The sequence below is a fragment of the Epinephelus fuscoguttatus genome, linkage group LG8, assembly GCF_011397635.1.
Source record: "Epinephelus fuscoguttatus linkage group LG8, E.fuscoguttatus.final_Chr_v1".
Taxonomy (NCBI): domain Eukaryota; kingdom Metazoa; phylum Chordata; class Actinopteri; order Perciformes; family Serranidae; genus Epinephelus; species Epinephelus fuscoguttatus.
In genome coordinates this window covers 35068510-35096479 of record NC_064759.1, presented here as the reverse complement: position 1 = coordinate 35096479, position 27970 = coordinate 35068510, and the positions used below count along the sequence as shown (strand labels likewise).

The following is a 27970-nucleotide window of genomic DNA, read 5'->3' as shown; positions in this document are numbered from 1 at the left end:
TGAAAGCATGGATCCATCCTGCCTTCTATCAGTGGTTCAGGCTGGTGGTGGTGGTGTAGGAAGATTTGCCACTGCTTTTTGGCTAGATTTGTGTGCACTATTTGGCCTGTGTGAAAATATTAGTGGTGCTAAAGTAAAAATTCATCATAAAAAGCAGTAAATGACTCACACAAATACAATTTTTATTCAATTATATTTTATTAAAATGAAATTGGATTGATACAAAATTCAGCTGACAAGATAGGCTACATAAAAACAGTAAAAAAAAAAAAGGCTCAAAAAGTTGTGTGGAGCATTTCGTAGACTACACTAAGTCTAGGTACATGGTAAGCAAGACCCCCATCCACATGCCAGAATAAGAATATACAACAGAAATGGACTGACAAGAATTCCCTTTTAGTTGGTGTTATAATAACTGTCCTGTGACTCACAAAAATTAAAGGTGCAGAGCCTCAAGGGAAGAATCAACCCTTGCACAGCAAAATAGACAGTACAGCATGACAGATTTTCAAATAAATCACACCAGTTGTTCTGGAAGTACTTGAGGGAGAAAAATATAGTCTGTGACCATATGTTATAAATAACCCCTGAAAATAGCCCCAAATTCTCTCTTTTTGTTTATGACTATTCATATTTAATAATTAGTGGTTTGGGCTTCTACTGACAAATAGTGCAAATCCTGTTTGACTTGTTTCCTCGATTTGATTAAAATCATATGAATTCACGCCCAGTCTAAGAACACAGGTAGACATCACACATGCAAAACATCTGGGTATTCTTTGATGTTCTCTGAAGATGAGAAACTTCTCAGGCACATTTTTGTAGAAAACTATAAAGCTATACTTTATCCAAGTTGACAGGAGACTTCTTTGAAGACACATCTGCATTACAAGTGTTTGTACAACAGAATTAAAAAAACAGAAACACAAAACAAGTTTTTGAAAGACAACTTAAAATCACATGTTCGACATTGTCTAAAAATCAACTATATCAAGTTCAAGAGTGTGCCTTTTTTTAAGGAGTAGCACACATTGTATATTACAAGATGACATTTGGAGAAAAATCATCTTTCTAGGAAGAACAATAAGGCATTGAAAAAACTGTTTACCACAGGAAAATTTCCTTAAAGGCATACTATGCAGGATTTTTGACGGAGAGGATAAGAGTGGCCTAGAGTTGGTCTGTCTGGTCTGAACAGGTAGGTGCCAAAGTTTAGCAGCTTGCTTTAAGTATCGGCCTTTCAATTACAAATGTAACATTCCTTAGATAGTTCGGTAGCTTACGATGTACATACAAGCAGTGAAGTGAGGAGGGGCCAGGTTTGAATGTTGTGTTAACAAACAGGAACTGTCAGATCCTGCATAGTATACCTTTAAGTTGAATGTTCGGCAACATCATGACCTTTCTTAACATAACTCTCAGTGTAGTGACTAGTCCAGTGAAAGACTTCATTTCTAAAAAATAGAATATTTACATAAATATTGCATTTGTTTTCTAGTATGCATTCTATGGCACTGAGCTACTAATCTACAGAACAGCAGGGCCTAAGTTTTTCATGCATGCTATAAAATTAAAAAAACATTGGTAGTTGTGTTGATGGACCACAGTGTGCTGCTGCAACATTCAGGTATATACTAAATGGCCAAAAGCTCAGTAAAGCTGAAAGACACAGCCATCACTCACACTAAATACTCTGTCAGATTCTGGTCCAAAAAACCACATTGGATTTGGTGTGTTACATTTTGCAGGCAATGAACAATCACTGACTACAATGTAACTAATACAATCATAATCAGATGCACAAAGCTTATATGATGTATGACACAAATGGGAACTGTGATTTTGAAACAGCATCAAGTGTGACTGTTGTCTGTGCATCCATCCATCCTTGAATCGACTCAAACACATCTGAGGTGCGTCAGACGTCTCAGCAGGTGCTGTCCTTTGTGTCCTTGCTCTCCTCAGGCACCTGGTGCACCAGCTGGTTGGTGGAGCCCTGGATGTTGCTGCTGTGTGATAGGTTTAAAGCTGGATGCTGCTGTCCACTGGAGACATGCTTGGTCTCTGACAGCTCGCTCCTTGGAGTCATCCTAAAGCAGCCAGGACACATTAGAGATTATCATAGGCCATTACTTGTACAGATAAAGTTTGGTATGACAAAAAATGACAGAGGAATAAGCTGCCTAAACAGCTGAGATATAACAGAAATGTATATCAACACACAGAATACTGAAATTAGTGTAAGTGGTACATCTGTGCTTTTCAGAAACAAAACAACATTTAACACTTGTGGCAAAGGTATTTCATATCTGTCTTACTTACCTCCCATCTGGGACTCTGTGCATGCTCTCTGAGCGGCTGCTCATCTTACAGGAACTCCCCCCTTTGCTACGCCTCTCTCCCCCTTCCCTATCCCTCTCCCTCTCCCTCTCTCTCTCCCCCCTCCTGGAGCTTCGGCTGGAGGTGCCCCTGTCCAGGTGATCCCTGACTGAGGCCTCAGATAGAGAACCGTGTACACGGGGCTCGTGATTGCCCAGCACAGAGGTTCCTTGATGTGTTGTAGTGGCAGTGGTGGAGGCATTGGCGGGTGCAGCACCAGTGCTCGTGCCCATTGACTTGGAGATGACCTTGAGCTTGTGGGAGCTTGGCTTGTAATGCTTCTTCTTGTGCTGGACGCGGCTGTTGTGCTTGAGGAAGAACTCGCAGGACTCCTGGAGCACCCGCCGGCTCTCACTGATGGGACTGTGGATCAGAGAACATATGGGGACGGTGAAACTACATATTTACTTCTCATGGAAACTGAACTTGAACATGTGACAGGACAAAAGACGTGGCCTTACTCTCTCTTGCGGGTCCTGTTGAAGAAGTAGGCCCACTCAGAGCAGGTTTTTTTACTGCTCACCCAGAACACTGCAGATATTCCAACCACCAGTGTCATTAAGTATTTCACCAGAAACAGGGAGAGGTCGGGGCGGTCGTGCTCTGTAGTCTGGAACAAAGAGACACACATAAACCATAATAGAATCCTTGTGATTTAGTGGGCGTAAACTAGAAAAACAATTTTTGACTTAAGACAAAATCAAGCTTTTGAACTTTTGGGCACGAGAACTGAACTTTTCTGTTTTCCTCTTTTACAGGGTCCTTTGTACACAATTTCTCCTGATTATTTTCACACTGTACTACAGAACACAATAGCTTATGTATTACAAATGACATTGTTGGAGAGAAAGTGGTTTTTAAATGGACAGCCATTTTAAAATCAAAATATAGACAGATATTGTTTTTGCTCTGCTGAAGGAGGACTCCATTACATCTGTACACTGTCACAAGTGGTAGTATATGCACGCTTCCTTCTGCAATGTCAATATCTCTAACACACCAAAGAACCAAGATTGATAAATAGCACAACAGGTAAGAAGAAAAATATCTATTTTTGATTTTGGGGTAAACAGTTCCTTTAAATGTTTTTTAACAACTGATTGCAGTGTCATTTTTTTGTCAACTGAGCTGACATTAGCTGCAGACCTTCAATCAACATACATCAATAAACATGAGTTGGAAAGCTTTTTTCTAATATGTCCTCTGTCCTTTGCTTGTTGGGAGCAGTAACACCTTCAGCAAGTGAATAAGCCACAGCTACCTTGTAGGAGCAGGGGATGCTGTACTCTTGACAGCGGTCGTTGATCCAGGTGTTCTCCCAGGTGCTGCGGTGACTCTGCTCGTAGGTGTAGCAGGCTAACAGGGTGACCAGCGGGACCAGGTAGAGGCAGCTGAACACGCCGATGCGGATCATGAACTTCTTCAGCTTCTCCTGGTTGCGCTCATCGTGCTGGATGACCTGTCGGACGTGGTTGAGAGAAACGATGCCTGCCAGGATAAGGAAGAGGCCGACAATGACTCCCACACACAGAGGAGCCAGGACAAAATAGCGCAGGGCGTCCAGGTCGTAGAGCCCCACAAAGCAAACGCCGCTGATGTTGTCCCCTTCAACCTTGTTTAGAGCCAGCAGCATGACAGTTAGTGCCCCGGGGATCCCCCAGGCAGCCGAGTGGAACCACACCTAAGACAGAGGACACATGAATCAATATTTTCCGCAGTGTCTATTTTTACATTTATATTCCACATTTCTTAGCTGTGCTCTCTTGCTATTCACTACTAACAGATGATCATAAATTCCTCAAACCTTACCGCTTTCTTCTCTATAGCCTCACAGCTCCACTTGGGTCCAGCTGCCAGGAACCAGGTGATGGTAAGTATGACCCACCAGACGATACCGGCAATAGTGAAGAAGTAAAGCAGCATAAAAAGCAGCGTGCAGCCTTTACTCTGAGAGCCCAGCACCACTGTATCCACACCGGTAGAATGAGCCGCTTTGGTGCAGGCTGCGTTGTTCCCCAGCAAGAAACCAATGAAGTATATGAGCGAGACAAAGCTGTAGCAGACGGCGTAGAAGATTATGGGGCGCTCTGGGTAGCGGAAACGTTTGACGTCGATGAGGAAAGTGAGGAAGGTGAAGAGTGTGGCGCCCAAGCAGATGATGGAGCAAACGCCAATGAAGTTCTTGGCAAATTCAATGTCGTGGGGTTTGAAGTACATGTTGGAGCAAGGTGGAGCACAGTCCTGGGCGCCCAGGAACGATGATCCATGGCCCGGTTTGGTCTTCAGCTGCAGAGGGCACCAGAAGCCAAGGTCCCTCTTAGCTGATGAGGGACTCATTGGGGTGGTAAGAGGAAGCGCCGACCCACCAACAATGCTACATGGGTCCAATCTATTTGGAAAAAACAAACAAATCATTCAATGGTCTGATCAAGAACCACTGGTGTTGCTCTTGTGAGATGTCTGTAATTGTGTTTTTCTTACTTGTCACATTGTAGCTCAGGAGGCCAGGTGATACCAAAGATTCGGATATCTTCCTCGCAGTCAGACAGAACGGCCTCGCACTCCTCTCTGCATGGACGGATCACTGTGTTCTCCTCGGTGCATGCTGGGACAAAGGCTTTGCACAGGAAGTGGTGGACGTCTGGAGAGCAGTGTAGGTTTGCCAGAGGCATGAATGGCTAGAGGTGAAGAGAAAAATTAAGTTGTATTAAAAACTACTTTGTCACTATGAGAACCTGTGATCCATGCTTGAAGTTCTCAAAATACATGGACTTGCTCTCTGTGGATATGTTACACTTATGTTATTATTAGTTTCACCCCTGAAAACATGATCATTTCAGGTAGACAGTAGCAATCTATAGGTAGAGATGTTCCAATTCAATTTTTTTCCTTCGCTATACCAATTCCAATACTTGAACTTTTGTATCAGCTGATACTGAGTACTGATCTGATACCATTGCATTGAGAAGAAAATTAAGAGCTGTACAGTGCTAAGCCTGTATGTCTGTGATATGATTGCAATCATTGCTGTATGGCATGGCTCAGTTAAACTAAAATTTGAACAAATACATATAGAGAATGAATGCCATAGAAAGTACCAAATTGCCGGCTAATGTTACAGAATTTACAGGAAACAAATTCTTCATCACTGCTGTCAAACCGTACTTGCCAGTGGCTGCATGGCACAACTTGCTGTGTGGGCTACAGTTTTAGAACGGCAAAAAAGAATTCATTTCTAAAAAAGTTTTATCCAGGTATGAAACTACATTAAAGTTTATTAATAAACTGTGGTATCGGATTTGGCTCAATGACTTGCATACTTGTCAATATCCAATAGCATTTTGGGCCAGTATTAAAAGACAGTTCCAATGGTAGTGTTGGGATCACAAAAACACTTTTGACGATGCCATCCACTGCTGGGAAACAGAGCCTTTTGTGACTGAGTAACATAACATGAGCTGACATCATAAATGGGAATAAAGGGTTGCATGATGATTAACAGGGTAGCAGAGCTGGCAAAAGCAGTTATACAACCATGAGGAGTGTTTAATAAGTTTGTTCTGAAAGGTGTTGCATGAGTAAAGTATATTATTATTATCATTATTGTATCAAATAATATTTATGTGTTAGACATTTCTTCAACCTTGTCATGTTTTTTTTCTGAAAATCTGAATTTCACCTCCTTACCTAGTTATAGTAGTTATAATAACCCATATAGATATATAGAAGTGGTGAGTATGGGTCACAAGACAACTTTGCTTCATTTTAAGGGGTTCACAAACCAAAAGAGTTTGGGAACCACTGCTTTACACAGAAGTATTAACTTCATTTTGTTGATCTGCAGCGATCTATAGCTCCACACAAAGGGGCCCATTCATTGGCTGGGAACCATATTCTTCCATTTCAACACACTGGTCAAGAGCTTGAGGACTGAGAGGTGGGGGGTGTGGTATAGGTGGCAGGAAATGACTGCCCGGACATTTGGAAACACACAACGACAGGCCAGGAAGGCTGGAATGCACAGAGTTGTTGATAGGTTTGGCTGCTGCTGAGCCACGGTATTAGTGTGTCTGCAGCACAAAACATGTGGATTTATCTGTGACATACACAGCTTACACTGAAGACAACTTCATTCCAGTTAAACAAGTCCAGATCATGTCCATGTTGTTTCTAAATCCCTGGATTTGAGTAAGTGTATACTTTTTGGGTTCCTTTATTAGTAGGTCTAAACCACTTATATCACCCAAAAATACTTTGTTCACTGAGAACTGCACCAACACCACGTGGATGTGTTAGAGCATGCTGGTGTCTTTGTTTAAACCTCATCAACCATTATCAGACCAAAATGCACAGAGAGACTTGACGTGTCAGTCTATACTGCTAATATTTGTACACAAAACACACACATACACTCCAACACAGTCCACTATTCAATGTTTCCTTTCCTCTTTTTTCTCTGAAATCCACTCTGGCATCAGGCCCATGTCTCTCGGGGCCTGGACTTGCCCTCTCTGACAGTAACCGTCCTTGTTTCTCTCCGGTGGAGGTCCTGGACTCCTTCTCAATGAGCTCCCCATTGCTCAACAATCTGACCTTTATTTGCTTTACGGCAGAGTTACTGTAAAAACTGCCCTCATTTCAGGAACCTTCAACCAGGATCAGCGGTACAAGTCGAGCTGAGTTGCTCTTAATGACAAAATCCTCTGCAGAGAAATTCATAGCAAAGTACTTCAAGGATTAAATGATTTGAAAAATGGCCAGAAAATCACTTTTCAAACTTTTGCTCCAACTTTTAAGACCCTCAGTGTTCACTGTCGGTTACAGTACGTCAATTAGTCTTTCCATTCTCTTTGTATTCTAAAACTTCAAACTTTTCTATTTCAAAAGCTGGCAAACGCTGGTGGAATCTGGGACCAAGGGCGGAAAAAGGTTAACCCTCCTGTGGAAAATCCTACTGATAGGCTGGACTGAGCCCATGCTGAAGCAGAAGTTTGCCTGATTACAGCGTCACGGCTTTGTGATAAATCACAGCATGCTTTCAAAGAGAGCTATGTTTAGTATGTAATGTTGAATGTAGGCCAGAGAGTGTAAGCCTATCACCTGGGAGACAGTAGCGTAGAGGTAAGACCGTGTATGGGGGGAAGTGAGTGAGTGATTAACAGAGAGAGAGAATACTCATTGTGGTATGCAGGATAGGCTTTGTGCGAGACTGGGTGTGTCCCTCCCCTTCCTCCAGATATCAAAGGCCCCTCACAACAAAGTCGATGAAGTTGCCCGTGGCCAAGGTTGCTGTGAAATAAGAAGCCTATACCTTTGCCAGATGCCACACAAAGGACTCCTTCAACAGATCACTGTTCCCGCTTAACACTATGACACCAAATGTGTGTAACCAAACCCTGGCCTTCAGGAATGTCAGGACACTGGATGACACAACTAAAGAAACTAAGGAGGGACACAGGACAACACTTGGTCTACAGTCACGTTAGAAAAACAAGGCCAGTGACTGACATTGATATTTTAATTGCCCTCAGATTTTTGTGTAAGAAAAGATAAATAATAATGATACTGCAGCTATTGTACATATCTTTCCAATTTATTCAAAAGAGGTAGAAGTCTTTTTTGGATATGTCTGTGGAAACAGCGACTGAAATTCAAGTCTCTGGGCAGTCATTTCCTATGGCAACTGTTGACTGACATTTGAATGCTGTCGCTGCTAGGGGACCTGCTGTCAACTATCATGCTGCACTACTGACTGGACCAAATCATGGTCCTGTATAGCCTTAGAACAATGAGAGAAACCATTTTTCCCTCTTCTTCAGCAAGCACATGTAGCACTGGTTGTGTACCATTAGAAATGTAAGACGTCTGTCCCCTTACATCGCATAACATGCAGAAGAAACATCCTGTTTGTAGACTACTCACAAAGTGGTAGCTAGCAAGTTTGGCTAACAGTGTTACTTTTGTTTCCTGTTGTTACCACACACCCAGTGCTGAGTGAGAGACGAGAGGTGTAGCTCTCTCAGTGGTTTCACACAAAACTAAATGGTACGAAGACAAACCTACAAAAAGCTGCAACTTTCTTGACTTTTAATGTTATATTTTGAATGGACAAACATCATATATGTAATTCATGGCACAATTCAAACGAGAACAAAATATTATCTGTCTTCGCTGTTGACTACCATAAATATTTTTTCCAAAATAAGGTCCCATGGAGGACACAGTAAGGGGAGGCACTTCGTTTCTCTATACAAAGTAGGTTGTTTAGCTAGAGATCGTAGATCTCTTTCATCAGTCCACTTGTGGTGATGAAAAATTGCAAGACAAGAGGTCCTGTAACTTAAGCACTCTGTGTGCTATTTGCTGAGTCATATCATGCCAATGGGTAACGTATAGAATCATATATTATTTACTGCTCAAGGTGAAGCGATACCTAACAACTTTGGCCCCCCTTGCTGGTTAGCTGTGTGTCTGGCCGTAGGACTTGAAGCAATATCACAAACTATTTTTAGATATCGCACAGATATCACCTCTATCAAATTTGGCTTGGTATTTAGTTCAATGTGTGGTCAGTGTGAACCAAAATTCAAGCCACCTTGGGAACCCTAATGTAGCAGGCACCATTACAACAGAAAAATAAAATAAGAGATAAATGTCTGCTTGTTGGTTATTACTATTTTAATCAAAAAAGAACACTAATAAAAACTACCAAGGACATATAGTACATTGACTTCTTAGCATAAATGGACTGCAATTTCAGTTCGACAATGAGAGCAAAATGAAACACATCTGCTCAACAACAGACCGGAGCCAACTTAACATCTTTTGCATCTCTTCCCTTTCCTTTTATACAAAGCATCACATAGTGAAATAGTCTAGCATTGTCCTGGGTAAATATACTTGCATACATAATAACATGGTAAAAAATCATCTACAAAAAGTTATCCTATCTGGACTGCTAATGTGCAAAACTACTTTGCACAAACTAGATTTTAACTACTGCTATAAACAGCATCTCCTCAAACAAATGGTGTCTTTATCGGTTTATCTGTGATTTAATTGTGAGACAACTTTAACTACAGAGAAAATTGTGCTTAATAATGCTCAGACCTGAGTGCATGTAACCCCTCCGCTGTAACTACTCCCTTGTGCAGCAGCTTGTTGCTGAGCCTAAGAATATTCTTCTTTCTTAACCTACTTTTCTTGTTAAAAGAACCTTAATGAGTAGTTCTCACCACTATATTTCAATGTTTGTGTTTCATGTTCACAACAATACAATTTCAAAATTTTATCTACTAAACAGTGCTCTATAACAACCAGGCACGATTTGTGGACAAACTGTGGCTGGTAAATTGTCTTTGCCTGTTGATGACGATTACAAAGTGGTAATTATGGTCCAATCAATATGCTCTTCTGAGGGCTGACAGACACTGACATTTATAGACTGGAGCCACTAACAGCACTAATAATAGCACTAATCATAGCAATTATTTTGAGATGATATTCATCATTGTTAAATGTGGCTTGAATAATAATTTTATTTACAAGCAGAGGAATCTTTTTTTTCTATCACTGGTCAATATGTTTACAACTCTGGGTGCAGACCAAACTAATGAGATACTAATGAGAAGGTGGGTCAGCAGCAGCTGTGAAACCCCTTAACACAAATTTAGCCACTTAAAGCACTTTAAGGTTAGGAAAAGCAGAGTTTTCCCAATCTGTATGACAGTATGACAAATATGTTTGTTTCAGTGTGTTCCAGGTCATCATTAAAGCTAAATAAACATTTTCCCCCCAAATTCAGCCTCACATATTTGATATCTTCTTTAAAAAATTTTGGACGTCCCCAAGGATTTAAAATTAAGTTCTGCGGTTTCGAATAGTGTTTAATGTTGAGACAAATATTTGCCATCAAGATTAAAAGGCAAAATTAAATCTGTAACACATTTGGATCTTTAATTTAAGAACTAATGAAGAAAAGTTTTGATCAAATAATACATAAAGTATGTGTAAATTATAAAATGTAACTGCACTTTTTACAGACAGTTTGATAGGAAAAAAAACAACAACCCTAAACTATATTGGCAGTAAATAAGATTGACTGGCTAATGCTCAACAGGGCCAATACTGGCACAATGTAATGCATCAACACACTCATATCTGAAATGTTCTGAGGACTCACCTCCATATTACTGGCTGCAATATCTTGGTCGTAGTGCTCCATTATGTTGGGAAAGAAGGTCATGTTGTAGGGCATCCCCAAGCACCGATGCACTTTGATGGGCTCACAGGTAAACGAGCTGTGGGCGCTGCAGCTTCCCACCCATACCAGAGCCAGGCACGCCCACAGTGGTCCTGGCATTGCGACAGCTGATTGGGAGTGAGTGTGAAGGTTCCTTTTTGTGTAAACTAGAACAGGTTTCTTTTTGGCACAGTGGGAGGATATCTTGGCCTAAACACTGAATTCCCCTGGCTCACACTGTCATCCACATTTCACCTCTCCTGGGGTCATCTTAGTGGAGCCGATGGACGCAGCAGCAGGTAAAACGCTCCCATCATTGATCAGCATGTGCCTCTGGGTCACAGATAGGAATCCCACATCCCTGAAAATAAGCATTTATATTGAGATTGGTTTACATTTTAAGCTCCACATAGACTAAAACTTATCCAAAACCCTCTTTCTGGACCACAAACCACATTTCAGGAAGATATGTCTTCAGGAACCTCTTTGAGAAGCTTTTGGCAAGTGGTTATTACTGTATTTACTACAGAATTGCAGAGCAGAGGATAGACTGAAGCCCTTTAATCAAAGTGGTCTACCATACAACCTCTCATTGTGCTATTATCTAAAGGGTTAAATTAAGCTAAGCAAATGAAATTTAAACAAGCATTTTTCTGGGCACCGCTTCAAGTCCCTTGATGTCCTCAGGCTCCAGTTTGGGACTGTTTAGAGACACATCAGTCAGATTAAATTAAGGGGACCAAAATCCAGTCAATCCTCATGTTCACTTTAAGTGCATGCATTTACACTGGGTGAGGAATGCTGGAGATCCAGGCTGATTCAGTAGTATGAGTCTGAGCTTGTTAAAGCACATTAAACTTCACATTAAAGTGTCACTGTTTCACCTACACACACGTTAATAATAAAGGAGGAATCTTGAAAGCCTGACAGACACAAAAGCCAAGTATCAGCAAGTTCAGGTTTTCATGGAGGGGCCATAATGGACTAGATGTGGATATTAGATCTGATTAAACTCTGTATTTTAACACGTGCACGCGTGTACTAAAACAAGTGATTGGTATTTAAAGTTTTAATATGAAGATATGGTCTTAGAATAAAAACATGAGTTGTTTATGTGGGTGTTTGAATTACTGATGTTATCATTTGCTGATATGATCACTGGTGGTAAGAGTTTACATTACCACATCATTGTTTATGTGTTAAGTTACCACCTTAAACTATCTGCAGACTGTAGGCCTGTAACTTTCTAGAGCTGCACTGAAATAATAGAAGAATTGGGGTATACATTATTGTTCATGGTTATTAGCATTAACACTTCGGTTAGCATATTAGCAATGATTAAAGACATAATAAAAGTTAGCAGAGCAAATATTTGACACGTCCGACCAACAACAATGCTTCAATATAACAAGCACACGTGTACAGGTTGGTAAAAACAACTTAATTGAGTTCCTAACATGTCATTAGGACTTAGCATATCCCCGAAGCTAAGTAATATTAACACTATGTCAGCCTATCGCGTGCAGGAAAGCCGTTTTCCCGTAAATTAGACGCCAAAGGCGGCGAGAGAGTACAGTAAACATCCCTGCCTCTGTCGCTGCCACGGGACGGGGGGCCGCAAACAACTTAGGGGCAACAAAGTTAAAAAACTATGAGGGTTGAAAACGAAAAACAAACACTTACCCCCAAATGCCCAGGAGTTGGTGTAACAGCTGACTACATGGATGCTGGCTGGGGCAATTCTGTGGGGAATTTTGGTAGCGTGTTTCCTGCGACAGGCTGCGGCACAGTCCCTCAGTCTTTTCTTGTCCGGCTGCTGTGAAGTGAAGCTGCCTTCAGGTGCGGTTGGAAATATTGCGATTATTAAAAACACGCAGACTTGAGAGTCTTGAGGTAAAAACACTTATATCTTTTAGTTGTGTTTGTGAAAGACTGTTAGAGTTTGGAAAGTTTCAATAATATTAAGATTCTAACAGCATGGTAAGCGCTCACTTACATATGGAAGGGTGGGGGAAATGACGGGAGTATTTGAACGCCGCATGTGTGCAGTTGGGCAGATGAATAATGGGACAATACAAGACCAAATCTTTATCTACTAAATTTAAGTCCTTGATATTTTAATGTTTCTTAACTTGCTTTTATGCTCATCTGTTGCTTACCTTTATTTCATCGCCTTAATAAAGTATAACAAAAACGTCTTCCTTTTTCTGCTTTGATTTTATACACAATGGTACTTCTATTGTTCTTTTTTTGTATTTGATTGTGTTGCAGCATCATTTCCACAATTGCTGCTAAATTCTATCTCCGTACACCTACTCCCTGACATGTTTTATATATTTTCATGCGTGAAAAAAAAAAAGCTAGATCAAATGTTATGGAGAGTGCAATAATGGAAACTGGCAAACTAAAATGTGTCACAGCAGTTTGATTTCAGGTTTCATTTCAGAAAAAGTCAACGTGTATCTTAATTTTACCCTTTTAACTGAACTTTTTTGTTCAATCCATATTAACAGGAGGTGCTGCAGCTTTTTACGGAGAGATGAAGCGATTATTGGATTAGGATGCTGTAGTTTTCCTTTATACCACTAGATGGAAGTCACAGATGTGTCAACAAGGACTAAAACCCAGTAATACCTCCAGGGGTACTTAATATACTTAATATAATATAGCCACGGAATATTCTATACGAAAATAGACATGTTTTAGGCAAATCAGATTACATACCTTTATTGAAACCCCAATATGTATCACAACTGAGTGACCTGTAACACAAACCCTGTAAGTTATTATATGCTTTGTTTTCTTATATTAGACAGTCATTAGTGGAGCAGCATGATGTTAAATGACAGTGACATTAATCAGACTATTCCTCATTTGCTGTACACCCGCTGGAGATCCTATGAGGACCCCTGGTGTTCCTACAGGCGCCTATCATATTGTATGTAGTAAACATAAAGGCATTCACACTACTTGCTCTGTCCCAATTATCCACCTGGGGGCGCTGTATCCCCTCTGTGTCCATATTCATGTGACCGCCGTGTAGAGGCGGGGTTATAATGTAACAATTTAGGTGCTACAGTGTAACCAATAAAGTGTCCGCGACAACTGAGCGCATCTGCTCGCCGTTGCGCCCTTCTTTCCTCTCGCCGCGGACGGACAAGAGACCAACCTCGGACATTAAATGACATTTGGACGGGAGGCGCCGCCAGAGGGGACCGGACTCACTCAGAACACATTCATATGAGGTGCGTAAGCTTGTGGCATAATAAAACAAGAGAGAGACGAATACTGTAAATTACTGCCAACCGCAAGGAGCTCTATATAGAAATTGGGACTGTGTGTTTGCGCCATGTGATGGATGCAACAGGATTATTCTGCTCGTACGGAGGAGGTTGTTCTCCGTTCCCATAGTTTGTGGACCGAGGCGCTGGCCTGTTGCTAGGAGACCTTTTGACAGCTGGGAGCTTTTTGGAAAGTGACAGTTAATGCATTAATGGTGTCTGCTTCTCTGGAAACCCAAACCTTTCCTTCTCCCTTCTTCTTGCGCGCTGTTCGTGGGTAAATCCTAATTGCCTCTTGTGCGTAAAAAAAAAAGACAACATTTACCACTGTGGTTGTTCTCAGTCAGGAGATTACAGTGTTTTGCAGGGAACAATGGCCTACTTGTTGTGATTATCACATCCTAAATATATCCACCTTCCGGATATGTTTAATCTTTTCTGACGCCAAAATGATGCCATTTACTCATTATGTGTCAATTAGAAATTCCCAAGCTATGGGATATGTTGCTGAATGCAATGTCATTTGCAATCAATATTTTATAAGCTGCCCATATTGAGAACATTTATGGAGACAAAGAGTGATCACTGAAAAGAGAGACATTTAATGTCATTGCTGATTTGCACTAGTGGTGTGATCTTTAATCCTTGATTTCAAATTAAATTTGCTTGATTTTCATTCTCTAAAGAACCACATCATCAAAACTTATTTAGGTGAAGCTATGAAATGTATGCAGCATGTGTTGGCCTGGTCAGGGTTTGGACTCAGGATGATAAGCTCCTTCTCTCCCTCATCACTCAGTAGTTGTTGCCTGTGGCCATGTATCTGAAGGTCACTCATGAACAGATCAATAACTAGCTCTCGCAAGGGACTACGCTCAAGAGCAGCCAGTTGTACGCTCAGCCCTACACTTAAGGTGAACCACATGCATCCTCATTTTTTTTTATATGAGGCCATATTAGAGGACCTGGGGTGACTTATTGTATGGTGAATGAGTAGTATTCCAATCAGAGTATCCAGACCAGCTTGGATGTCAGTGCCTCTGTGCTGACCTCTGTTTCTCTCTTGTCCTGCTGGGTAATTATCTCGCAGGAGACTGAGAGGTATCAGATTCAGGTGTGTAGCACATTATGTCAAGGTTGTAGCTACACCAGAGGGACTTGGTGTAATTTGGACTCCCAGCTTGTTTTGAGAAGTGCTGAGCTTGTTTATTCCCTTCTCTGAAGTCTAGCTGCCTGTGGCTGTCACAGCCGCCGTGCTGCACATGAAAAGGCCTTGAAAGAACAGCTGTAAGAATTGTCAAAGTCAAGCCTGGTGCAGCTGAGGGAAGGGACAAGTCAGCATTAGTCTTGACGCGCGGGTTGCATCCCTTCACACATCGCGCTGGAGATTGTCACACTGCAGCCGGGTCGAGTGGATGGACTGAGTAAAGCTGACGTGCTGTTCTGTCCTATCAGGCTGATGTATGTTCCCAGTGAGGAGACTACAGTCCTCAGGAGCCACATAGCACCTCCCCTCCACCTCCGCCATCATCTCCTCTTCCTTTATCTAGGGGCATGCCTTCTGAACCCAGCCTCAGGTAAGTGGCCTGGTTTGTCCATACATACTGTACACATACATGCATGCTCATGGCTCATGGCACAAACGGAAACCCTTCTCAAGGGCCAGTTAGTGTATACGCACTGAGAAATGTACTGAGTAGTTCAGCAAATTTGCTGATGGGACAGAGAGCATTATTCTTTATTCTAACCAGGGGACGATCCATGGAAGATCAATATCAATATGTTCAATAAGGGTGTTCCCAGTGTGCAGACTCCAGTGGCTTTCTGTTTGGATGTAATAGAGGCTAGACAAGAGTCAACCCACATAAAAGATAAAACTGTGTGTTTGATATTTTTGTAATCAAATCCCATGCAAGGACCAAAGCCAACAACGTGTTAATCCTTCCCTCAATTTTGTCAGTGCAGCATGTCTTTATCTCATCCTCAAGCCCATTAATTCCTGCTGAACATATTCTCTACTGGCGTAAATCTTATAAAATGGGTCAAAATTTATATTTTCATTTTTCAAAAAGGTTAAATGACCACTTTAAACAGCTGCCATTGTAATTTAAAGCAGCAAGTACTTTAACAGAAGAATATTTATACATTTTTGTGGATTATTTTTAACTGTGGATATGGTACATGTTTGGGTATCTACAGCAGCAGAGCAGTGTATGAGGGACTGACTCAAAATAAACTTCATGCTCGTTGTGATGAAGATGTTACCCAGTGCAACAGTGTGGCTCACTGGTGTGGTTGTTACAATTGTTTCTGGAAACCAGTGGAGCTCTATGGCACAGAGGAATGAGATATATCAGGCTTTGGTGGTATCACCAATGGGAGGGAGGGCGTTGCCCCCCTGCTACAATTGCTGGCCCCACCACTGGCAAAAATGATGGGAGGCCATAATTTCTGTATTTAAGAGGCTGTGGTGCACTCATTTTGAAAGCTAGGCTGAAGGCAGTGGTATCTTGTGAAACTAGACAACATCAGGCATTCATCGGTACAAGCCATGTCAGCATAGCTTGTTGGGAAGGGGACTACATAATGCTCCCAGTTTAGGCTACATTTTGAATGATGGGTCCCTTGAACTCTTACCTCAAGATATCTAAATGTATTGGTACCCACAAGTCTCCCCTAAACTAAAGGCTTGTTCCTAGCAAATGTTTTGTTCCTGACAACCAATGTACTCCTTCAAATTGAAGCTGTTTCTCTCATTAAAGAGAGGGACACCCAGCCAATTTGAAGAACAATGAATCACCTAACATGTAAAGATACATAGCATATTAAAGCAGGATTGTTGCGGAACTGACAGTGTTAACTATACCTATATTCGCCTATGTACGCCTATGTATGTATCAGATCAATTCTAAGATTAACTGCAAAATGAGAAACCTGTATGTGATTCTTTAACACTCCATATAGACATAGTTTTCACCAGCCTATATACAACGACAGCATAATTCACTTTCTGAAATTCAGTCATGGCTTTTGATTTTGGTGTTCCACCCCAGCATTCTCAGTGGCTCCGTCTGGCCACCCGTATGAATCATTTCTGGGTGCGTCACTGTCAGCTACACAGGCAACACCTGTCTATAGGGTCAACTGTTGCTGGTTGTGGTGTGTTCATGGGATTAATTAACAACAAGCAAAATATAGAATACTAGTCTATAATCGGTCTGTCCACCTGTTGCTTTGTTGAATAGAATGTTTCTTTCATTTTTTAAAAACCACTATGTGAACCATTTTCAGCATCTCTGGCTTTGCTGCTTTCTAGTCGCTGTATAAAAAAGACCCTGTGAGAGACAGCAGTGCTCACTGCTGAAAGATGCTGTAATTGCACTGTGGTTTTAAAGCAGAGCTCCACCAATTTTATTGATCAAGGTCAGTTTTCTACTTCTGAGGAGCACCATTCAGCCTGTGAAAACAGTTGTTTCATGTCCTCTGTGGCTCTGGAGGACCTCAGTCAAGACTAAGAAAAATAAGACCCATGATTCAAGCTTGGAGACAACAACCATTTAACTTAAAGCCCATGGTACAAACTGGGTACGTGGAGTTTGAAAGACATGGGCAAGGACAGACTAGTCAAAAGATGCTGATGGCTGCATTTTGGGAAAACTGCCTTGGCCTCTGTTGCTTCTTTTTTGCCCATTTTTATAAAAGAAATCTGCCTCTTATGAAACAACCAATTTTATTTAAGTGCATTTCTAAATCACTGGAGTGTCCTTTTAAATGAGCATGGTACATCATAGTCTATAGCTTTATACTGATGAAAGTTATAAGATGACATTTCATCTTATATTTTAACATATTCATTATCATCAAGGGCATCAAAGGCTTCCATCCCTCTTCAAATCCCCCATACAGCTTCTCCCTCGCTGAGTTGCTAAATCCTGTAATTTCCCTTCCCTCTCATCCAGCACGGCAATTTTGTCCTTTTCTCCCTTGGCTCTTCCCTCCGGCACAGTCCAACGACCAAACAAACAGCCTGACTCATCATTCATCCTACCTCTGGCCCACAGTGTGCACACGCACCCACCCACCCACACCCATTATTTCCTCTGTCTTACACCCCATCACCATGAAGGTGACAGAGCCAGCCTCCTGGCAGACAGCAGCATTTAGAGTGATGGCTGCAACTGTAAGTGGACAGAGATGGATTTGGATGGACAAGGGGGCTGCACTGCTGATGGATGGCTGAAAGCTGAGGGGGACTGAGGATGGGTTGGAAAACTGGGTATATTCGCTGCTACATGGATCCATGCAGTCAGTCCGTCCATCAGTCAGCCAACCAGTTCTGTAGTCACTGTATTTTTCTCATCAACCGTGAAGAATCGGACTGGAGAACTGTGAGACACATAATAATGGGCAGATAGTGTGGCCTATGTTTGAGGACTTCATGGCAATTTTACTCATAGTAAAGAATTTAGTGTGATAAGTAAAGTGTAACTGTTTTATGTTGCATTTAATTTAATTGAAATCTTGATGCAATGTGACATTTGGGACTGACCTTTATTTTAGCTGTATATCTTGTGCGAAGATTACTTTCTCCCACCTCCTGTTCTCCCCTTTAGATACTAGTACAATGTACAACTTGTATTTGACTCACTTTTTTACTCATGTCTGTCATTTTCAGACTGTTCATAAAAATAGAGTTACAATGAACTGAGGACTGTACATCAAAAATCTTAACAGACTTTAGAGCTAGCAGCTCTGTTAGGCTTTATAGGCCCAGGGTAGCTTAGAGCTAAATGCTAACAATCAGCATGGCAACATGCTCACAATGACGATATTAATGCTGCTCTTTAGTGAACGTTCCCATTAGGGCAACACAATATATCGATATTATAACCATATTGTGATATGAGACTCAATATTATCCTAGATTTTGGATATTGTAATATTGTAAGCATTGCCTTTTCCTGGTTTTAAAAGCTGCATTACAGTAAGAGAATTTGTGAATCTTAGGACAGTGAAAGGAATGGCCCACCTTCCTCTGCCTCTGATTGACTTACCTTGACATTCTTACCCTAAGCCTACCAATCCCACTCCTTTTGCCTAAACTTAACCAATCCGACCAACAAAGGCAACGAGTACTAGCCAATCCAAAGGCAACGAGTACTAGCCAATCATAGGGAGAGTAGGGCGAGTCATTCCCTCACTTTCCCAGGATTTGCAAATTTGCTCACAGTAAAGTCATGTGATTTTCCGAACTTACCAGACTGTTCTAGCTGTTCTATCATTCACCTTCACCCACTTAGTCATTATTTCCACATTACTGATGAGTATTTAAAACAAATCTCATTTTGTAAATATTTTGTGAAAGCACCAGTAGTCAGCTCTACAATATCATCACAATATGTGTTTGTAGTAGGTGTTTGGTCAAAAGTATTGTCATGTTTGATTTTCTCCGTATTGTCCAGACTTAGTTCACACACAATGTGTATGCTATTAGATTATTGTGCTAGTATGCTAACAATTACTAATTAGCAGAAAGTAGCAAAATTAGCCAAATTTCTCAACAGTTCATCCGATAATCATTGAGATATTTCAGTATGAAACAAAGTGGTAGTTTCCTCCTGCCACTGTCAAAGCAGTCTAACTGTCCAAAAATGTAAAAAGAATCCTTGAAAAGCTTCATACCCAAAGTCATTGCAAGGGTGTAATTAGCAAAATGAGCTAATTTGTTTTAATTTAGGCAGCCTTTCTCCAAAAGGAATGTGTGTGTTAAGGTGTTAATTTTAATTGTAGGCTAGTAGCTGTAGTAGCAGTAGTCACAGTACCAGCAGGAGTGATATAACAGTAGTAGAAGTTAGACATAGTAATCATGTAGTAGGTGGTAGTTGTATTATTATTAAATAGTATCACTTTTATTAATAGAACCAGAGCCTTGTCTCATCTACGAGTCCAACTTTAGTGTAACAATGTATATGTTTGTATATGTGTGTGTGTGTGTGTGTGTGTGTGTGTGTGTGTGTGTAGCAGTAGGGAGATGCTGACAGGACAGAGGCTCTGTCAGTCAAAGTCCCACCAGGACTTGGTCCTCTCTGCCCTCAACCAGCAGAGGAAGGATGGCTTGCTGTGTGATGTCACCCTGGTCGCTGGTGAGCAGAAGTTCCACGCCCACAAAGCCGTCCTGGCAGCATGCAGCGATTACTTCAGGGTAAGTCCTGGGCCTTATTATATACCCTCAAAATGTATCTGTGTCTTACAAATGAGCATTTGTAGGAAGATTTCACCAGCAAAGACCACGCCACAAAAATATGTCATTAAAAGGTTTAATTGTAATTCAGGAGCTGTTAGTTGTTGAGGACTGATGAATGATTGTAAGTGGGGGGTTAAGGTGGAAGAGGGATGTCTTCTGTTAGGTTGGTCTGGGAGGATGATGTACTGATGATCGGGTAGAGGGAGACTCAGTGCGCAGGTTCTGTCGTAGACGTTTTTCCACCCCAGCTGATTACAGGCCCCCAGATGGTACCTAGAATGAGACATTGGAGAGGTATGCGCCAGATTGAATGAGAAGAGATGAGGAAGTAGGGAAGAGAGGATGGAGGAATGTGGGTAGGTATTTGCAGAGGAAAGGATGGGGTCGGGATAAGGTAGGGAGTATAAGAGAACTCTGAGACATACCTGGGTTGACCAGGTAAAAGTTGGCTTGACAGGTAATCAGAGGTGTGGTTGAGGTGTAGTCCTGCTCTTGAACCTAACTTAACAAATTAACTTCATTTGTAGGAAGATTATGTGGGCTTGTAATTAAACACACAGGGGTATAGCATCAGGAGAGGCAAACCAGGCAAATGTTTGGGGCCTTCTCAGAAAAAAATTGGGAAAAAGGCCCCGATAGCATTATATTGGTATATTGTCTAATGACAACTATAAACCAGGCTTGCTGCAGTAGTCTCAGTGTTACTGGTGTTACTGGTTGGTGTTCGGGCATACACTGATTATATTACTTGCCCACCATTCCCACTGCCTTTTTAGCTTTTTTTTTTTTTTTTTACGAAGTTGGACAATGGACGCTACCATTACAAATTGAAAGTGTCTGCCATGTACAACAGCAGTTGACTCGCAGCAAAGAGCAACAGGAGTCAGAGTTCACTTATCAATCAATCAATCAATCAATTTTATTTATAAAGCCCAATATCACAAATCACAGTTTGCCTCACAGGGCTTTACAGCATACAATATCCCTCTGTCCCTCGCAGCGGATAAGGAAAAACTCCCCAAAAAAACCCCTTTAACGGGGAAAAAAATGTTAGAAACCTCAGGAAGAGCAACTGAGGAGGGATCCCTCTTCCAGGACGGACAGACATGCAATAGATGTCGTACAGAACAGATCAGCATAATAAATTAACAGTAATCCGCATGACACAATGAGACAGAAAAAGAGAGAGAGAGAGAGAGAGAGAGAGATGCAGGTAATGACAGTAGCTTACAACAACATTATTGAAAGTAATAATATTATAGTTATAGTTCTGGCTACTGTGGTACAATATGTTGAAAATATGTATTAATATCTGACAGTATACATGTGTGACAATAGTCATATGTGTATAATAACAGTAGAAGTATGACTAGTATGACTGAAGCAGGACCACGGCAGCAGCACAACCACACACGTCACGCTGTCCAGGCACCGCTGCAATATGAGTTAATCTGAGAGACAGTGGGGCACAAAGGCTCCGGAGAAGAAGCCGAGTTAGTGACATCCAGAATGGCCGAGTTAGCAAGATGCAGTAATAGAATACCAGAGAGAGAGAGAGAGAGAGAGAGAGAGAGAGAGAGAGAAGGAGAGAAGGTGCCCGGTGTATTATAGGGGGGTCCTCCGGCAGACTAGGCCTAAGTCAGCCTAACTAGGGGCTGGTACAGGGCAAGCCTGAGCCAGCCCTAACTATAAGCTTTATCAAAGAGGAAAGTCTTAAGTCTAGTCTTAAATGTGGAGACGGTGTCTGCCTCCCGGACCGTAACAGGAAGATGATTCCACAGGAGAGGAGCCTGATAGCTGAAGGCTCTGGCTCCTGATCTACTTTTGGAGACTTTAGGGACCACGAGTAACCCTGCGTTCTCAGAGCGCAGTGTTCTGGTGGGATAATATGGCACTATGAGCTCTCTAAGATATGATGGAGCTTGACCATTTAGAGCTTTATAAGTTAACAGTAGGATTTTAAATTCAATTCTGGATTTTACAGGGAGCCAGTGCAGAGAAGCTTAAACAGGAGAAATATGATCTCGTTTCTTAGTTCCTGTAAGTACACGTGCTGCTGCATTCTGAATTAACTGGAGAGTTTTTAAGGACTTACTAGAGCTACCTGATAATAGAGTTACAGTAATCCAGCCTTGAGGTAACAAAAGCGTGGACCAATTTTTCTGCATCTTTTTGGGTCAGGATAGGCCTAATTTTCGCAATATTATGCAGATGAAAAAATGCAGTCCGTGAGGTTTGTTTTAAATGAGAATTAAAAGACAGATCTTGATCAAATATTACTCCGAGGTTTCTTATGGTAGTGCTAGAGGCCAGAGCAATGCCATCTAGAGAAACTATGTCATCAGATAAAGAGTCTCTGAGTTGTTTGGGGCCAAGAACAATAACTTCAGTTTTGTCTGAATTTAACATCAGGAAATTGGTGCTCATCCAAGTTTTTAAGGCAGTTATGGAGTTTAGTTAATTGATTACTTTCTTCTGGCTTCATCGGTAAATACAGCTGTGTATCATCCGCATAACAATGGAAATTTATAGAGTGATTTCTAATGATTTTACCTAAAGGAAGCATATATAGAGTAAATAGGATTGGTCCGAGCACAGAACCTTGCGGAACTCCAGAACAAACTTTGGTACGTAAGGATGATTCATTATGAACGTCAACAAACTGAAAATGATCAGATAAATAAGATTTAAACCAGCTTAGTGCAGAACCTTTTAGGCCAATTAAGTGATCCAGTCTCTGTAGTAGAATTTGATGGTCAATTGTGTCAAACGCCGCACTAAGATCTAATAAAACAAGTACAGAGACAAGTCCTTTGTCTGAAGCAATCAGAAGGTCATTTGTAATTTTAACTAGTGCTGTCTCAGTGCTATGATGCACTCTAAATCCTGACTGAAATTCCTCAAATAAATTATTATCATGGAGAAAATCACACAGCTGGTCTGCGTCACATGACAAGAGTAAGGAGAATTGACTGCAACATATTCTTATACAATGGGTCTTATGATATCCCATGAATTAGCGCTCCAAGAATGACGTTCTGTCCTTAATGTTACAAAGGGTCGGTTTAGGCAAGAAAAGTCACTGTGGTTAGGTTTAGGGGAAAAAAACACAGTGAGGACGTACCCTAAAATGACTAAAAGTTCACTCTAGGTGAACACAGGTCTCCTGGGGGAAAGTCCACAATTACTGTATGCACAAATTACTGGCTCATGACTACATGGAATATGTATGAATTTTTGGCGATTTATTTTTGTAGGAAGACGTACAAATAGTGCATGAGAACCAACCTGTACACCAACAAGATGATGGCACAGGATTTGATGTTAAAGGTAGGGGTCTTGATGGACTTCTTTGCTTGGGCCCCCCCACAGTCTTGGATCGTCACTGAACACACACTTCCTTTGTTTGTATGCACAGTGGTTGGACTGATTAAAAGGATTTCACACTTATCAAGCTGATATTTGCCATTCTATAAAAAGCAGATATCAGTCAGGCAGTGTAGCCCACTGCTGATGTGACAGAGGTGACAGTAATGTGTTACATAACCAACTTCACTGCTGGTAGATTGTTAAAACAGCCACAAGACCTGTCTTCCCCTGCTAACTTTATTAGCACAGATTATTATTGAAGGGTTATGGGGCCACACAATAGTTTAAATGCTGCTTCAGGGGCTCTACCATGCTGCCATGAAAAAAAAAAAAAGTCTTGGAGAAACTTAATTTTTAGAACTACATTTGAGACAATGAGCGGCCAAGTTTGCATGTACAGATGGTACAAAATCTGAAGCAGTGACAGCTTCAGTCTAGATTAAAAGTGCTACAGAAGATCATCCTTCACCAGCCCACCTGGACAGAGCCCTGGTGTTTGCTGTTCTCTTGCTTAGGCTTCAGTTGGATTCAAGCTAAGCCACAGAGGTAGCTGTAGGTAGACTCACGCTGTCAGACAGCCAGACAGGAGATTTGCTGAGATGGGCCGCACAGGGAAAAGTGCACAGATGAGATTTGATTTAGGGACACTGAGTAGATTAGGAAGTAGAAATTAATCCCTCTTGAAAATGAGAGGCAGATTAAATATGTCCAAGTTGCCCAGGGATTATTCCTCCTGTGTGTGAGTTTGTGTGTATGAGCACGTAGGTTATTTTTACTTCTCTCTGCGGAGAGTCGAGGGTGGGCGAGTCACACTCCTCTCCTCCTTTTGTTCGTCCTCTTCACTTTTGTTATTCTTTTGTTCTTCGGCTCCGATTTTTAAGCGCCGCTCTTTCGAGTCCCAGTTGAGCCGAGCAACACTGTTGTTCCAGCACTCGGATTATAAGATCAGCCTGCTACAGTAAGCAAGAAATCTCACTCTGCTTCCCTGTTCCTCTGTAGGGGCTTAACAACATTATCATCAGTTTGTCATCTGACTCCACCGCTGGGTTTCATTTAGCTCATTTACTGAGGAGATGAAGGTGCCTTGTGTCGTGAAAAGCAACTGTGTTTTCTTTCTCTCTCTCTCTCTCGCTCTCTCTCTCTCTCTGTGCCTTTTTGTTTCACACTCAGACACACGTAGCAGTGATTATAACACATTATCTAGCCCAGCGGACTTGAGTGATTGTAATGAAATACCTGACCAAGCGTGAGTTGTTTACCTGAGACTTGTCCTGAATGTGTCACCTGCCTCTTCCAATGCCGTCACATTACTAAGACGTCTGGACGGCTCGGGGAGATTCAGCCAAATCAGTCACACCAGCATCACACACCACCCTTAGCGAGAGCGCCCACACACTCAAGCACACACGCACTGAATCTCTCCTTGCTGTCTTTGTCACACAGAGAAATATTTTCTGCTAGCCCTGCAGTCAGGACAGAACCCATATCAAAAGCTGTTATTGTCTCAAAGAGACATCTCACGCAGTACGTGCAACCTGTCCTGCTCAGAATGCTGTTATTGCTCTTTATGAAGACAATTCTACTTTAAGATGGACTTTACAGTATATGACTTTTAGCTGATCAGTCGTCTGTGCCTTCCAATGAAGCTTGATTTGATAATGTGATACTGTGAATCGATCCATGAGGGAAAATTTTGGTGCACAGCATTCTGTATTAACCTTATCCACCTTAATCAGCCTGTGAAGAGAAAGAAATTCAGTGGTCTACACGTTCAGTGCCCCATTCCAAATTGAAATATGGATTTTCCCTCCCAATATTTGCAGGTGCAAAAACCTATCTAACACATTCTTGTGTTTACTGTTTTATTTTTATTTTTAAAGGGATAGTTTGGATATTTGAAGTGGGGTTGTATGAGGTACTTATCCATAGTCACTGTATGACCTACAGTGGACAGCAGTCGGTATGCCCTCAGTTTGGAGAGGCAGAATGGATACCGCCACAGAAGCTAAGCAATGTGCAGCTGTGGACGGGAGCAGCAGCTAAACGTATTGTAACCACCTAAGCAAATCTATATCAGTATAAGTGTACACTATATTTAGAATATTTTCACTGCTTTACATTGCCGTCAGACAGCCCTTTTCAACAGGGAACTGAAGCCGTTAACTGTGTTCTCTTCAAAGCCACCAGACTCCTTTGAACAAAATGATGATATTACCGTGCAGAACATTGGAGCTGCTTGTCTACTGCTGCTTCAGTTGTTTAGTTTGTTTGTGTTATTGTGTGACTTCGGCGTTTTAAAGAGTAAGTTTGGATTCAACAAAGTCACACAATAATGCGAAAAACCTAACTGATCAATGCAGGGGTAGACCAGCAATTCAGCAACTGTGTTCTGCGAAGTAAAATGACTGTTTTTGTGAAAGGAGTTTTTTAAGAGATCATAGATAAGTTTAGTTCCCTGTCAGAAGGGGCTGTCCAATGTAAAGGTAAAGCAGTGAATATATTCTTAATATAGTGTACACTTAAACTGATACTGATTTTTTTAGGTGGCTAAAATACATTTTGCTGTTGCCCCCGTCCACAGCAGTACATTGCTTAGCTTACATGGTGGTACTTCTGCCTGCTTCTCCAAAGTGGGGGTGTGCAGACTACTACTCACTGTTAGTAATACACGGACTGTTATCTATGGAAAGGCATGGCCCTGTTTTCTGTATGTGAATAACTGAAATAGCTTAATTTCATTGCTGATAATTTGGAACAAGCCTGGATTTTCAGTTTTTCAAAACTGATTTAAAAGTTATCTGTAGCTGTTGTCATTGCAGTCATCCTTAATGAACTCGGTGAACTCATAGTAACTAGTTGTATAACAACAGTGGAAGTGTGAGATCTGTGGAAACATTGTGGAGCACAAAACACACAAACACTACTAACAGTTATGAAACACAAATGTCCTATAACTACAATCATATGATCAGCACTCAGCCACATCAGATGGAGAGCTGATCTTGGGTTTGTCTTTCTACTCATGTTGCCTGTATTTCAAATGGTTGCTACTGAAGACAACTTCATCTAAGATTTAAAAAAAAATAATCCTCTAAATAGGTTTCAAGAACCAAGTTAGCTGGATTAAAATAGACAGGATCATTTCTGTCTGATAAAAACTTTTTAGCCTTAATTAGATAAGAGCCCTGTTTGAAGAGCAGGGAACATAAATTAATACAACTAATGTGATCTGCCCTCAGCAAACACACCAGAATATTATCAGTACAACTGGTGCTGTCTTTGTAAGGGTTTGTGTTTTACTGTCCATATTTAGTTTCTCAAGTAATTCTCATAAATTCTGTAATACTCCCTGAACCCTTGTAAACTTTGCTTTCTTCTTTCTATGATGGGAATCAAGACTTAAGATAGAGAACATTGGCACATAATACCAGCACCAGCGTCAGTCGGAAGCCACTGACGTTTGCACTCATCTGAAAAACAGCAGCTGAGTCTTCCATGTAAGATGTCAGGATTTCCGTGATATACCTGCCTGTAAATTTAGCCACAGGCCCATATTTCAGTTCTCAGACATGAAAACAACCTCACTGAATGTTGTAATGTTTCACAGGGTGCATAAGAGAGTCACAAGACCTCCCTGGTATGATCACAACAAGCAGACACATAAATTCTCCTGGCAGGTCAGGCTAACTGCAGCGCTGCAGCCCCACTGCAGCATCATGTGAAAGGACTGCAGCGAGCAGGACTCTGTGGCTCAATGTGTCCCTGCGCTGAATCTATATCCCAAGTCAGAGGAGCCATCCGTCATCATGAGTTCGCGCTCAGCTCCTCCACCAAGGTCAGGAGCGTTCATGCTGGAAGCAACCAGCTCTGCAAACACTCTCAGGGGCACCCTCTCTCAACCTCTCCGCTTATACACAAACACTAACAAGGAAGCAAAAATGCTTAAGCAGTTTCTCCATTTGATGTAGTCTCCTTTTTTCGTGCTGCCTGTTTGACACTCATGTACACACTGACCACAGCTTAGCCGCCCTCACACCCCAGGTTGAGCCACAGGCCTTCCTGTGCTCGGTGGACCGGTGGATTTTTAATTAGCGCAGTGATGAATCAACAAGGCCGAGTTCTGAGGAGAGATGTGCATGCCTTGGTTAAAACTCAGTGTGGCCTCAAGTCGACCCTGTCTCGCACATCACCCTCACAATACAGAGGGTCTATTTGCCAGAGGAGGGGCTCGGTGCCTGGCTAAAGTTCATGGGCGCTATGAATCACAGAGAATTGGATGAGTTTTGGGAGGAATGAACGTCGTTTTTGTGACAGAAAGAGATGGTATGTTAACTGGCCAGCCTGAGGGCCTTTGAAGCGTCTAATGCTGTTATGCACCAGTCTCTGAGTAGAGATAGTGCGGAGTGACTGTGCTACAAACTGCTGTTGTGATTAAAAAGATATGTGGAACTGCAA

General features: G+C 41.6%; 2 protein-coding genes across 3 annotated transcripts in view; one reads left to right on the top strand and one right to left on the bottom strand.

The window, feature by feature from the left end:
• Positions 1–197: 197 nt before the first annotated feature.
• Positions 198–12444, bottom strand: LOC125893426 (frizzled-6-like). The gene is made up of 8 exons (XM_049584089.1): positions 12305–12444; positions 10562–10982; positions 4861–5057; positions 4189–4768; positions 3641–4060; positions 2841–2989; positions 2323–2742; positions 198–2090 (listed from the first exon to the last, which is right to left on the bottom strand). Exons 2-8 carry the CDS (start codon positions 10739–10741, stop codon positions 1928–1930), a joined length of 2109 nt encoding a protein of 702 aa, XP_049440046.1. The 5' UTR covers positions 10742–10982; positions 12305–12444; the 3' UTR covers positions 198–1927.
• Positions 12445–13671: 1227 nt separating this feature from the next.
• Positions 13672–27970, top strand: part of klhl32 (kelch-like family member 32) — a 41517-nt gene continuing 27218 nt past the window's right edge. Inside the window, exons 1-3 of one of the 2 annotated variants that reach the window (XM_049584770.1) lie at positions 13672–13866; positions 15358–15479; positions 19927–20104. In XM_049584770.1, coding sequence (XP_049440727.1) covers positions 15457–15479; positions 19927–20104 — 201 coding nt within the window. In that variant the 5' untranslated portion in view covers positions 13672–13866; positions 15358–15456. Of the gene's footprint in view, positions 13867–15357; positions 15480–19923; positions 20105–27970 lie in introns of both variants that reach the window. The other variant, XM_049584769.1, reaches the window with a different exon arrangement.